Source organism: Calypte anna, chromosome Z, assembly GCF_003957555.1.
Source record: "Calypte anna isolate BGI_N300 chromosome Z, bCalAnn1_v1.p, whole genome shotgun sequence".
In the NCBI taxonomy this organism is placed as follows: Eukaryota; Metazoa; Chordata; class Aves; order Apodiformes; family Trochilidae; genus Calypte; species Calypte anna.
The window spans coordinates 29,728,778-29,744,117 of record NC_044274.1 but is presented as its reverse complement, the minus strand read 5'-3'; the positions used below and the strand labels follow the sequence as shown (position 1 = coordinate 29,744,117).

At 36.7% G+C, this 15,340-nt stretch overlaps 1 protein-coding gene across 1 annotated transcript in view; it reads left to right on the top strand.

Moving 5' to 3' along the window:
• The window catches only part of ADAMTS19 (ADAM metallopeptidase with thrombospondin type 1 motif 19), a 113,624-nt gene that overhangs the window by 93,364 nt on the left and 4,920 nt on the right, over positions 1-15,340 (top strand). The window contains exon 21 of the mRNA XM_008503354.2: positions 1,264-1,416. Within this exon, the coding sequence (XP_008501576.2) occupies positions 1,264-1,416 (153 nt within the window). The remainder of the gene's footprint in view (positions 1-1,263; positions 1,417-15,340) is intronic.

Here is a 15,340-nt window from a genome sequence, read left to right as displayed (position 1 = left end):
TGTAATTATTATTCAAAAACCCTTATTTACTTATTTTAATGTACATAGCCATTTGCCTTTCTTATTCTAAAAACCTGTACTAATTCTAGAAGTAATTGGCTGTGGAGAAAGAAAGATATTGTTATCACTGCCATATGGACCAGGTGAAGGAGTTATTGGAGGATTCTTCCTCCACTCGAAGCCAAAAGGCAATTCTGATTGTCTCCCCTACCAGAAGCTGTGTGCCTCCAGGTTCAAAATAAACTTGCAGGTTCTGAATGTGGGTATACTCCCTTCCTTGGGTTTCCCTGCTGAGCAGCCTCCCCTCAGTCCTCAAGGAAGAATGATCTGAAATGTCAAAAATGTTGTCAAAGACAAGAAACAGGTGCTAACGTAGAAATAAATAGCAGTTTCTGGTTTGGTCCACAAGAGTTTAAAAGGCAAGAGCTGACTGCAAGAATGATATTCACTTACAGAGGTGCAAGAAAAAATTCCAGATTGTTTAGTTTGTTTTTCTTGAGAGATGAGAAATAAGTATGCATATTTTTGTTGGAAGCAATAAATATATTTTGAAGAATGAGGTGTTTCCCAAGGCCATTTCTGCTATCACTTTTACATTAGAAATTAGCCATTACTGCTTCCTGCAGTTATAATCATCTTGGCTAGGGAGAGTTTTGATCTGCAAGTGGTGGGAAAATGTTTTAAGACGGAATTAACATAATTTTGGCATTGTAAGTGGGAATGGTGGAAAAAAACATAGATAAGACCTGTGCAAATTGAAAGTTTTCACAGTCTGTCTATGCAATCACTTTGTATTTTCAAATTCAGTGTGTATTCTTGCATAGTATTAGAATATTTACTTTTCCATTTTAACTTTTTTCCCTAAAAAAAAAAAAAAGAGGCATATTAGGCTCTAGGGAGTTTTTCTGAAGTTGGTTTGTATCTTATTCTTATGAATATTTGCCTAATATTTTCAGTATAACACTGCATTCATTTCATTATACCTTTTCAGATGTTTTCTTGTCCAGATGCCTAGTTTTTCCTGTTACCAAGTAATTTTGATCTAATAATGTATTTTTAGCTGAAAATGCAGCAATTATCGTTCTACTCCATGAAGAACTGTTGCTCATTTGTTACTTTTAATCAAAACCAATGTCTATGCAATTGAAGACAGGAGATCAGGAAGTCTTGAAATATTTGTTAGCCTGGCAGTGGTCATTAGAAGGAAGTAAAATGGGCAACTATGAGTTTTGTAGAAACCTGAAAGCCATCTTTTTCCTACAGTGCTCCGTGAAGTGTGGTAGGGGAGTACGGCATCGGACTGTGAGATGCACCAATCCCCGCAAGAAATGTGTTCTGTCCACAAGACCTAAAGAAGCAGAGGACTGTGAGGACTACTCCAAATGCTACGTATGGAGAATGGGGGACTGGTCTAAGGTGAGGCATCCTTGATACTCATGCCCCACAGCATAATACATTTTGCAAGGTGAGATCTTTGTAAGAATTTATTTCATCAGAAGTGAACGACTCTCTCTGCTGAGGAATAATAAGGCTACAAATAAGCCCCAAACAAAAACACATAGTCACACTGAGACCACAGTATAAATAAAAGTTCAAAATATGAAGAAAGTACAGGTGAATCTTTAAGATCAGGTAAATCTAATATAAATATGGTGTTGTAAGTAGGCAGGCAAACAACTCCAAAAACTGCAGCTCACTCCAACCTCCTCGTTTGCACATATTATTAATTTGTGTTTACACTTATTTTTGATTTGTGTGTCCAATAAGTTCCATCCTCCAGCCCTACAAGGGAGGACCTTTATCTTATTAAATATCCACACAGACCATTTAATATCTGTGAAGCATCTAATATTGTCGACTCTGACCACTTGATGTAGCTGTCAGTACATTATTTCTTTGCCATATGAGGTTTGATTTCACTGAGGTTCATAAGCATTGCCAATCAATCTGTTACAGAAAATATGGTGTAGATCTGTGATTGAGAGTGTTATTGGACTATGAACATCTGATACAGTTTAGAATATCCCAAACGCGGTGAAATACTGAAATTGAACCTTGTAAAGATTTTCTCTTGCCATATCACAGACCACGCTGTATCAGAAGGAGTATAATATTTTTTCCCCTTTGCTTCTCTTCATAACTTGGCACATAACTCTTGCACATTACTGTCTAATATTACTGCAGCAGTTTTTAACTTGCTTGTATGGAGAAGTATTTATTATATTTTTAGTTGTCTTTCATGTGATGTAGCAGCTGGAAAAAAGGACTACAGCCAGCAGTGTATGACCAGACAGCCTTCCAAGAATTAGCTGCAAGTACTCTGTATGCAACTAGTGCTTCATAGAATTCTTTTTGGAAGATCCCATTTTATGATAATGGGGCACAAATTGTGGCTATCACATAACTATGTATTACATTTTCTTTACTTTTTTCACATTTAAAGAACAAAGGATAGTGTCAAATGCTTTTTTTCTTTATAGTGGTGATCATTTAAAATATTTGGTAATATTTTGGAACAGTCTTACAGAATCCAGAAGGTAAACTCTCTACCTTAGTTACTTCAAAAGCATGAAATTGTGTAACCATTATTTTGTTAAATAACAGAAGCAACTAACCTTCAGTAGGAGGGTTACTTTTAGAAGATGTGTTGGCTATAAAGTTTAGTGTTTGCATTTCCATACCACAAAAATGCATTGAAAACCTACATCATTCAGCACTTGTACCAGCAGGGAATAGACTGTTTTCTTAGCTGAATCCTTCATCCACATTGGGTTTGCTGAAGCTATAAGGTGATGATTGGACAGTTACATTGTGTTCCCAGTGTCCTCTGTAGAGAAGCTATATTCTCAAATTCAGTACTTTTCGCAAACTTTCATGTCATAGATGAATGTATAAGAACTTACTTCTTCCTGTTTAAAATCTACTGGCATCTTATATATTCTGCTTTCCTTCTACAGTAAAAGCTGTGACACTGGCACTTAAATTGTACTTGAAATTGCAAAATTAGGGAATGCAGAAATATTTAATATGAAACTGACAAAATGTTTTTTGAGTAGCTAATTTGCAGTTTGACTGTGACTTGAACAGCTGAGATTTTGCAAGATGGAAATAAAAAACCCAGATTCTTCAGTTTCTATACAGAGACATGAGTTCGGTTTAAGATATATTTGGATTTTCTTCTTTTCCCCTCTGTCACTGTTCTGTTTCATTGCTAGGAACACATTCTTCTCACACATTGCTTCTCACACAGTGTAGCAGAGGCTTAATGTGATTCTTATTGGCTTTACTGCTCCCCTTGAACTCCTAAGTCATAATTTTAAATGTACTTTAAGTTGCACTATTACTGTAAAGATAGCATTATTAATAATCATAGTAATGCTGTAATGAAGTAATTTGTTAATTCCACTTTAATGGAGTTGATTTGTTTTAGAGGTACAGTCATACAGAGATCAGATTATTCTCCTGCTCATTGTTTTAACATTATTAGCAAATCAGAGAAAATCTGACCAGAATTGCTATCTTCAATAGGTCAATAAGCACAATTCTTCTAAAACTCAGACTTAATTTAAAAGAGTGTTGTGTAACCTAGCCTATATGCAGTATTGAATAATATGATAGCTTTTAAGTTCACCAGCTGTCTCAATACACTAAACATTGTTATTCTTAACAACAGTTGTGTTCTGTGCCTGCATATGTGAGGAAAATAAGGATGATGAGAGAGTGAAGGCTCCAACTGAGCTTCTGGACATTAGCTAGCAACATTACTAATTACACTCTTTTCTCAGGAAATGTCATCCTTGGAATACTGTACTTAGCAGTGTATGTCATCTTCAGATGAGAAAGGTCACCATATCTGCTACTCTAGCATCAGCTAGGGTAAGGTGTAGCCCAGTGTCCTTTGCTAAGGACTTAGCAGCAGTGTCCTTTACTAAGCTGCTGATTGCCATTCTTTTCAAATCCATATGGAGACAGAGACCTGCTCAGAGGAATTAGTCATCTAAGGATAAACAAGTAGGAAGGGAAGAGGTGAAGTGAAACTCATCGGAACTGCATGTTTACACATCTGCTTGGCTTACTAGAGGTAAGTTCACGTCATTCAGATTAGGTATTAGGAAGAATTTCTTTAGTGACAGAGTAGTCAGGTGCTGGAACAGGCTGCCCATGGAGAAGCCACCATCCCTGAAGATATTTAAAAAACATATAGATAAGGCACTTCAGGATGTGCTATAGTATTTATAATGATATATTATTTATTTATTATTTCTTGAATTTGTCATGGGGTTTTTATTGGTTGGACACGGTGATCTTAGCATTTTTTCCAAATATGATGATTCTATGAGTTTGTGATTCATCAAAGAAGTCATTTAAAAAAAAAATCTTACAAGTCAACAGCATAGTGTGCTCAAACAGCAGGTCCAGGGCACTTTGTACAGAAAGCTATGTATATATTTTTTTTCTATTATCTAGAATCTTCAGAACATTGCTGCAATAAATGAACCTTTTGGTGATGAATTTTGGAATGGAGCTGGATTAATTATGGAAAGGAGAATAATTTGGAGAGTGGATTTTGAAAATAATACTTCAAAACTCCAGTTTGATATGATATACCAGCAACTTTGGATAAATTCAGCAGGGTGTGATAGGATCATAACAACGGGCAATGGAGTAGAATTTTGGAGCAGCCATTTGTAATATTCAAAGAAGTATAAAGTATGTATGTATATGAGACCAATGAAGATAAAAAATAGAAGTTTAAAAATCATCTTTGACTTTACACAATGAGATAAAAAATTTTAATATCTAGAATAGCAAGAATGTTCTCCAGGTATTCTTTAAAATTTAAATTTAATGGCTTCAGGTCCCAAAAATTAACCTGAAATGCTTTAATGAGAAGTGAATTGATAAAATGATATCGTCAAGTGAACATATTCTTCAAATGGGTTTTTTTGGACCAACTAGGTGAAAGGATTCTTGAAACTTTACTGAGTAATACAAAGGTATGATTTCAGTGGGAAAGTTTAGTTAAAATGATTAAATATCATGACATTTAGTGAGTGTCTTCAGAAAGAGAAAATTGCACATGTACATTTATATAGTAATATTAATCTTCAGTAATGGATCTGATTTTTCAGAAAAATGGAGCTTGCCTTCAAGTGAAAAAATTACATTAGCAACTATAAAACTGTAATTAGAAGCAAAATGTTAGCTATAATTATTAGTACTAGAAGTACGAATACAAAGCTCTGAATAACTGTCAAATGTTTCTACTACAGAGAAGATTACAGGAACCCACTTGTTTGGGCTGAGGCTTGCTCAGTGCTGTCCTTGAACATTTGGATGTTGTGGCCTATTGAAGGAAACAAGACCAGGCAAAGGATACAAGTTCACACCTAGCAGAAGATGTGTCATACAGCTACAAAGGCACAAAGGCACAGAGAATGTCAGGAGCAGCTTCCCATCACTTTCTTTGCCACTTCAAAGCCATTTTAGTGCAGTCTAGAGCAGGCTGAACACCAATTTTTTCTGGTTATAAACCAGGTGTGACTGCTGCAGGGAACGTACATATGCACAAGTATGCTTATAAATATAGATTAAAAATTTCCTTTGGTATTGCTGAATAGGAGTGATGACCTATAGTTAGGACTTCACTATGTGCTTTCCCAGAAATACCTCTCAATTGTTGTTGAGGGCTGCTGGGATCTTTGAGCAATGGAAGGGGGATACACAGTGCAGGTAGATAAATTTCACTTTACCAGTGAAATCTTTTAACATACTATTACACAACCACTACAACAAGAAACATTATAGGCCAACAAGCAGAATGCATATCATCAGAATTTCAGTGTCTCTAAGGAGCTATGCTGATTTATTTGTACCATCACATAGCATTACAATTAGGAAAGGAACTAATGAAATAACAAGTAACATTGGACAGGGGAGGAGGGGACAAAACAAACCAGAGGAGCAGCTTCTCTTATATCCTCCCAGAACTTCACTTAACTGAAATATGTGTATACGTACAGCCTATTCTACGTAAGGATCTCAAGTCTCTTTACAATAACTGATTATGTACCTGAGTCTATGCTGTAAAACTGCGGTTAGTCTAAATTTTCATGGTTGGTCCCACAGTATGGAGGGCAACACCAGTCCCTTGACATTTTGAACCACAGACATTTTTCATCTTTTCAGCATGAGCTTTTTCTGCATGCTCATTTCTCTAATTTCTGCCTTCACATTCTTTCTTACTTTTGCTTAATGATACACATTGTCAAAAAGATTTTATCAGTATGTTCATGATAATGCCTAGATTCTTTCTCTGATAGCTGACAAATCATTCTGAATTTTAGCATGTACAGGAAAATTGAATTAGTCGAAAATTAGTTGAAAATTGAATCAGTCTAGTGCTGTCAGTTCAGTAGGCATTGTTTTGCCTGGTGTATCTCCATCTCTTAAGATAACATCTCTCCCTTTTCAAATATTTTTGTATTATCTCTGCCTGTATCATCTGCCAACGTGTAACCATTTAGCCAGTTCACTTGGGTTATGCTAGAGTTCATGTAATCCTTCTGCTCTTGTGGGATATGACTGATTTTTGTGTCTTGAAAAACCTTTTCTTTCATGCATTTTAAATCAAATTTTTTGTGCAGCTAACATAGATACTAATGCCTCAGATATGTGTTACTGTGCTAACTCAATCTTCTACCAAATCCTCGTTTTATCACAACTGTATTTATTGTTGGGGTTTTTTTGTTATTTTGCTTTAATCTGTGATTCTCATTTTTTACTGTTTTCTAATTGCTTGTAACTGAAAAGACTTTAAAAATATAATTAGTAGCTTATTATTGGAAATTTATTTTAAAATAATTGCTTTAGCCTAAGGTCTGTGATTTGTGACTGGCAAGACAGAATCAGAATAGCTACTTAAAATTTCTAATTTATGAGTCTCAAAGAGTTGCAAGCAATATTGCATATTTTTAAATAGCATAAGATTTACTTTTGTGCTTTGTCTGTGCTGTTCCAGAGGCTGTTGTTCAGAGATTAATGTTTAAACTCCAGAGTTACCTCACCTAATCTTGCTCACATAATGAAGGTCCTACACTACAGTATGGTTTTCCTACTAATAAAGCAGTTTGAATAATTTTCAGGAAATCCATTTTCTTCCTAAGAAGATTGTGTTTAAATATTTTGAAGCAAAAATTAACCAAGTTTTATTGGCAGTTGTAAGTTATCTTTACCTTCAGTTAAAAAAAAATAATAAATCCATAAGGCTCAATTTCCTCATAAACTCTGGGTTTGTTTTTTAAATATCTTTCATAACCATTTAGCTGAGCTACCTGATGTCACTTTAGACCATCTCATGATCCAAATTTGGTAGATACAGTGAATGGAAGTAAAGTCACTATTAGGAATTAGCTCTTTCTTTTACTTATATTACCAGAAAAACTTGAAAGTGCTACATAGTGTGATGTTATTTAAAGGCAAATGCTTAACTTTCTGTGGTACAAAACAGCTAAAGTTACTGTAAAATTGTACAAGCAGCAAGACATGAAAGCCATTCCTGTTTAAAATTACAAAAATTCTGGGATAAATATAGTTAATAGTTCTTTTTAAAAAAAGGTTTTCTTTCAAATAAAATCTACCCTTCCTGTTTGAATTTTGTCCTACTTCTGAACTTTTTTAGGCAGTGGATGACTGTGTTTCATTAGTTCATCCAAGACAGATACTGGGGAATGGAACCTAGGTTTCAAATATAGAAGCATGGACTGATTTGGCTTGGAAAGGACCTTAAAGATCATATAGTTCCAAACGCGCTGCCACAGGCAGGGGCATCTTCCACTGAATCAGGCTGCTCAAAACCCTGTCCAACCTGGCCTTGAACACTGCCAGAGAGGGGGTATCCACAGATCCTCTAGGCAACCTGTGCAAGTATCTCATCACCCTAGCAGTGAAGAATTTCTTCCCAATACCTAATCTAAATCTACTCTCTTTGTGTTTAAAATAATTCCCACTTGTCTTATCACTATATGTCCTTCTAAGAAGTCCCTCTCCAGCTTTCCTGTAGGACCCCTTCAGGTCCTAGCAGGCTGCTATAATGTCTTCCTGGAGCCTTCTCAAGTCTGAACAACCCCAACTATCTCAGCCTGTCTTCATAAGACAGGTGCTTCAAGACTCTGATGATCTTCGTGACCCTCCCCTAGACTCGCTGAAAGAGATACATGTCCTTGTTATGTTGGGGGCTTCAAAACTGGACACAATATTCCAGGTGGGATCTCATGAGTAGAATGCGAGAATCACTTCCCTCAGCCTGCTGGCCACACTTTTTTTGATGCAGCTTAGGATGGGGTTGGCTTTCTAGGCTGCAAGTGCACATTGTTGGCTTATGTTTAGTTGTTCATCAATCAACACCACCAAATCCTTTTCCTTTAGGATGTTCTCAATCTGTTCTCTGCTCAGCCTGTAAATGGACTTGGGATTGCCTTGACCCAAGTGTGGGACCCTGGATATGTCTTTGCTGAACTCCATGTGATTTGCATGACCCACCTCTCAAGCCTTTCACATTCCCCCTGGATGGTATCCCTTCCCTCCAGAATGTTGACCATGCCACAAAGCTTGGTGTCTGAAAAATTGATGAGGGTTCACTCAGTCCCACTGTCAGTGTTGCTGACAAAGATGTTAATCAGTGCAGGTCCCAGTACTGTCACATGGGGAATGCTAATCATCGCTGATGTTCACTTGGACATACAAGCTGTTGACTGCAGGTCTTTGAGTCCTGCTTCCAATATCAAGTGGTCCATCTGTCAAGTCCATGTCTCTCCAGCTCAGAGACAAAGATGTTGTGTGTGACAGTGTCAGATGTTTTGCACAAGATCAGGTAAATGATGTGAGTTGCTCTCCCCTTCTCCACTGATGCTGTGACACATCATAGAAGACTACCACATTTTTCAGGCACAATTTGCCCTTAGTGATATGCATGATTTGCCATGTTGACTGTCAGAAATCACCTCATTATTTCCCATGTGCTTTATGTAATTTGTAGGAGGATCTGCTCCATGATCTTGCTGTGCACTGAGGTAAGACTGAGTGGCCTTTAGTTTCCTGGATCTTCTGGTTTTCCCTTTTTAAAAGTGGGCATTATGTTTCTGCTTTTCCCATCAGTGGCATCTTCACCAGTCTGCCATGACTCCTCAAATATGATGGATGGTGGCTTAGCAACTTCATCTGCCAGTTCTCTTAGTACCTGCAGATGCATCTCATCTGGTCCCATGGACCTGTGCACCTTCAGGTTCCATAGATGGTCTTGAACCTGATGTACCTCTTTCCTAGGATAGTTTTTCTTTCTCCCAGTGCCTGCCTTTTCCTTTTGTGACTTGAGGTTTGGCTTGAGCACTGAGACAAAAAAGTCATTGAGTACCTCAGCCTTCTCCATATCCCAAGTAACCAGATCTCAGTTTCCTAAATTTATTCCAGAGAAGGCCCACATCTTCGCTAGTCTTCCTTTTATCAATAACATACCTGTAGAAGCTTTTTATGTTGCCCTCGGTGTCCCTGGAAAGATTTAATTCTTTTAAGGGTTTAGCTTTCCTAACCTGGCTGCTCAGACAATTTCTCTGTATTCCTCCCAAGCTACTTATCCTTTCTTCCATCCTCTGTAGACATTATTTTTACATCCAAGTGTGTCCAGGAGCTACTTTTTCATCCACACAGGCCTCCTGGCATTATTGTCTGCCTTTCTCTTTGTTGGGATGCATTGCTCTTGGGCTTGGAGGAGGTGATCCTTGAATATTAACCAGAATATTAACCTTATGTCCTCCTCATTGCCCTGAGTGTCTTGAACTCCACTGTTTCATGGCACTGCTGCCAAGGCTGCCTTTGAGCTTTACGTTTCCCACCAGCCCATCCTTGTTGGTGATAACAAGGTCCAACACAGCACCTCTCCTCATTAAGTCCTCTGTCACATGGATAAGGAATATATCCAGGAATTTCTTGGGTTGCTCATGCCCTTGTGTGTTGTCCCACCAACATATGTCTGGGTGTTTGAAGTCCCTCATGAGACCAGTCAGCCTCATGCAAATTTGAGGCTGCTTCTATCCATTTATAAGGGCCCTTTTCCATTCAGTCTTCCAGCTGGGTGGCTGTTCCTGCCCTCCCTTTAATCCTGATCCATAAACTCATGGTCAGATCCTCATCCCCAACTGGATCTCCATGCACTCCAGCTGGTCTTTGAGGTAGAAGGTGACACCTGTTCCTTGTGTTCTCTGAGTGTCCTTCCTCTAGAGACTGTATCCCTCATATATAAAAGAGAAAAAGAATTTGCTATTTCCAAACTGAGTCCAGAGAGACTCTTAAGATTGAAGCCTATCAAACTCATCTGGAGTACATGACTAATTATATTTTCAAGTATAGTTTTTTATATACTCTCCTAGAAAAAATATGTTTGTTGCTTCATTACTCATCATATTACACCAAGTTCTACATGTTTTCTACAACCAAATTTTACTTACCAACTATTAGTTGCTTTCTGTCTTGCTGCCAAAAGCAGTTCTGCATCATCCATCAAAAAATTGAATTGTTCCACATGGGAAGTTAACAAGGATTTTTAAGTTAAAAATGAAAAAAGGATAAATGAAGGGTCCAAATTCTTGAGACTTGAGCACTTGAGCACTTCCTTCATAGGAACTCTATCTCTAGTCCAGCTTACCAAAGGTGAGCTGGGGCTCTGCCTGTTTTAAATCAAAATATTTTCTCTTTTGAACAGTTACCCAGTACTAATTATTCTGCAAAGGAAAGCTAGAAATAAAAATCAGAGGAGAAAGAAAAGGAGAAAAGAAAAAACAAAATAAATATCAACAACTCAAACTTGGTAAACTTTGGAGAGACCAATATCAGAATTTTTTCAGCTGAACTTGCCGCAAGTTCTGAATTTTAAATTTGGCATTCACATACTGAGGAACTGGGTGTGTCAGAAATGAGAGAGGCAGAAAGACCTTCCTGGAAGTGATGTGTGGGAGAACTGGGACTCCATCTTCTGTCTGGATCCTATAGTCTCTATTTTTGTATTAGTTACACTATTCATTAATGTCTTTGCAAAACGAAAAAAGAAGTTCATAAATAAACTGCAGATTATTTGCCATATTTAGTAGCATTTAAGTCAGTATTTAGCTTTTGTTCAAAACAATTCTACCACTTCATCTACCTGCCTTCAAAGCAAACTTCAAAAAAATTCAAGATACACAGAAAGACTGCAAGCATGACAGCAAATATGAATGCTGCTGCTAAAGTTTGAGTGCTTGCTGTCCTTGTTTCATACTCATTTTATGAAGAAGTTGAAACTCCTGAAATGCTGGAACTGATGAACCAGTAAATAAACTATTAGGAATGTTCTACTAATAATTTCCAGTAGAACTTACGACTGTGTTTCCTTATGGGCACATCACTTTATATTTTGAATGCTACTTACACTTGTCGCAGATTGAGTTTTTTGTTGTATCAGTCTATGCATTGATTGCCTGTTGTCTTGTCAGAAAGTTGCATTTTGATTGTTACTGTCTGCCAGTGACAACAATTCCCCTTAATTTTCCCCTTAATAAAAACTCCTATTTTTTATGAAGGCCAGCTGGAAACAGCTAAGGCATTACAGCACCTTCCCCAGCTGTTGGCCTTGGGAATATGCATTCTGTCCAGAATATCTATCTTTGGCAGGGAAGAGAAAGAAGGAATCCTGGGTAATGGTTGTGCATGCCAAGTGTAACAGTTGTTATATTTTATGCCTAGATTTTTGTCCTTGAAATTATGTCTAAAAGAAGTTCAAAAGTAGGACAAAATTCAAACAGGGTGGGTAGATTTTATTTGAAAGAAAGAAAACCTCTTCTTAAAAAGAGCTGTTAACTAAATTTTCCCAGAATTTTTGTAAACTTAAAAAGGAATGCCTTACATGTCTTGATGCTGGAACACTTTTACAGTAACTTTAGGAATATGTCCAAAATGCCCAGATTAACAACCACATAAAAAAGCTCTGGCTGTGTATTAGAACATTTAGTCTAAACCTACAGGCACAGTTGTCCTATGGGAATTTTTGCTAATCGGCTGCATGGCCTTAAAGTGTAGGTCATCTGAACAGTCAGAAGTAAAATGCAGTTAACAACCATGAAAATAAAGTGTAGCACATGTAAGAGTGGTATCTGGGTGGTGGAGGGTGTGGGGAGAAGTTATAGAATAGTATTCTTCAGACATAGTAATAAAAGCTGTGGGTTGAAATTAATCTGAGATCTGGTGAATCTGTTGCATTCCAGATTGTTTTGGAATGGGCATTTTCTGTAAATTTTATATACGTAAGTGTTATATTAATAAATATATTTCTATGTAAAATCATGCATTAAATCAATGCAAGCAGTTTTGACAGATTGCTTTCTGATTAAAATGATTGTTTAACATGTAAAAGTGAAAGTAAGTTGATAGTTTTGTTATAATTTTAAACATGGAAGCTCCAGAAGTATTCAGAAGCTGTGCAGCTTTACCTACATAACACAACTGTTAGCTAAAATCTGAAAGCTGCACGTCCAGTGAGAGGTATTTGCCTCAGGCTGAATATTTTCAGTGAGATAAATCGAAAAGTGGGGCAAGCTTAGGAGACTGTTTTGGAAGACTCTACTTCCACTAGAATGCACAAGTGTATATTCAGTAAAATGGGTATCAAAATGAGGGTCAGAGCTGTTGCTCTGAGTTGCATTTAATGCTTTTCAGGAGTTGAGGTTTCTCCTAGTGGAAACTGGACCAAGTCCATGCCTTTTCAGTGAGAAAAATAAAAATGTTATGTATGCCTTTTATTCTCCAGTGTTTAGTGGCTGCTCTCAGTTATGCAGCTGCACAATGCAGCACAAATTCAGGTTTAATACCACTTCATGGAGACAAGCAGAAATTTCATTGTTCATCTGTAACTGGCAAATGCACTGCTAAATGCCATACCTGTTGTTTGTTTTCCCTGTTTCAAACTATTTCATGCTACTTTGAATGTGAGATAATATATGAATGGTAAAGAGATACTATTTTTTTTCTTTCTTTCTAGTCAATAGAATTTTTCATTCTGAAGGTAGACCACTGCTGCTGTTGCTGGGTGAACACGGAAGAGTGCAGCTTGCATATTTGATCCCTGGTTGGTTTTAAAACACCAGCAGTTTGGAAAAATCTCTCTTTACTTGTAAACCAATGGGGCTGGCTTTGAAAGTTTTCAATTGCAACTCAGTGTGCTAGCCCTGCCTTTTCACAATTTTTTAAAAAAATCTTAAAAAACTTAATAGAAGTTCTCAGTTTGATAAAATAGACATAAATACAATGTTAAAAATAAGTATGTTGCTGTGAAAGGGAAAGAAGATAAAACAGAAGGCAAATTTCTTATTTCCTGCTTTGCAACAAATTTCCTGTATGAACTGAGACATTTTGTTTTATCATCTTTTTGTGTCAGTTTCTTCCCTTCAAAGTTGGGATGTTAATAAATAGGTCGTGCAAGAAAACAACATTGTAATGCTTCATAAAGCTCTTTGCAATACCTCACAAAGGCCAGTAGCAGCTCAGTCATTTAAGTGATGTTAATTCACCAGTTAAAATTTTAAGGGCGAAGTCTTGCCAAATGCTGCATAGAAACTCAGGGCCTGAACACTCATTAGTGTGTCAGCACTGCTGGCTGCTTGTTGCATATTGTCTCAGTTGCAGTCACCATGATCTTTTAGGCCAGAGCTCATTTGATACAGACACGATGTGACTGCTGACAGAGTGCTCTCCACAAAGTCTCCTACCTATGGGAATTTTTATGCATTTTCAATTAGTACATAAATCATTAGACCCCATTTTGTCAGGAGAAGTCTTTTTTTTTCCAAGTGCCTTTCTCCTCTCCAGTACTCCATACGGCTAGGCTACACTGACTTATTTTAGGATAGACAAAGGTTAAAGGCAGATAAATCAGTCTTAGGAGATCTTTTATACCAGATCCACCTGTCTTTTCTGTCCTACTCATCTGTAGCTGATCAAATAAGATGCATACGTACCAGCTTTTGTTAGTAAACAATCTGGTGTTCAACTGAAAGGAAAAAATAAAATACCTTGTGCAAAATTACACTAAATTAAGACCACTGTGATAATTTTTAGATATTATCTTAATGTTATTACCTTCGTAGTATTATCTTCATTATATTACCTTCATCTTCCTTTCATTCTCAGGTTTTGGGGTTTTTTGTGTTGTTGATTTGTTTGTTTTTTAAAAAAAACTTTAGCTATACCACTGTGTCACTTGCTATTCCATTAAAATATTCCTAAGAGAAACTTCTCCAAAAATTATAGAGAGAGGAATCTGACAAGTGGCTGGAATTTTGGCAAGACTGAGATTGATGTTCTGGCTGCCATTGGTGATTAAATTGGGTATGTATATGTATAACCATACATGTTTACCATGTGTATAATGTTGGTCATTATAGGAAGCCAGATTAGTTTTAACTGCAAAGGGGAAAGTCAGGAAATTCAGTATAAGAAATTCTGCTTAGAGGCTTCTTCAGCAGTTCAAAAGCAGTATACTAAATTCAAAGTTGATGACAGACTTCTATTTCAAAAATATTTTAGTACCAGCTGCATTCTTTCCTCTGAAGAGTTTATGGGTTCATATGTTAAGCTGTGGTTGAAGAGAATATAATAGAAATAGAATTGAAATGAATAGAAAATACTGTATAGAAAATTATGTATTCATTATGTTGAATATAATATGTATTATTGTATATTATTTTATATGTAGTATTGAATATATTTGCATGTGTTAGCTCAAACAGCTAAGTAACTTTGTGAGTAACTTTGTGAGAAATTTTAGTTCTTTATTGACTTTCTGGAGTTATTCTTCATAAACATCACTGTAAACAGTAACAAAATCAAGTCCCCCTGCTGCCTGTATAGAGTGCTATTGCTTGATTTCATATGGTTACAGCTGAAGTGTGCTTTGGGCCTCATTCAGTCCGTTGTAAAAATACCCTTCAAGTGTATATCCTCATCTCTTGTATCCCTTCTGGCATCTCATGAGTCCAAAAGACATGAGTCTTATTTCCATTGATGTACGCATATAAGGGCAAACCTTCTCTTTACCATTTGGCATGTGTAACAGCATTTAAAATATCACTTAAAATCAGATAACAGAACTAAATGTGAAAAAACCCTTTAGTGTTTCCTGCACTCAAAATTTATTCTTTCTTTTCAGAAAACTATATTACTTCATCACCATCTTGAGACCGGATGGTTAGGAAACCTCTTATGTTATAGCACCCTCTCCTTGTTTTTCTCTCTTATTTCAACATTTTTTCAGCTCCTT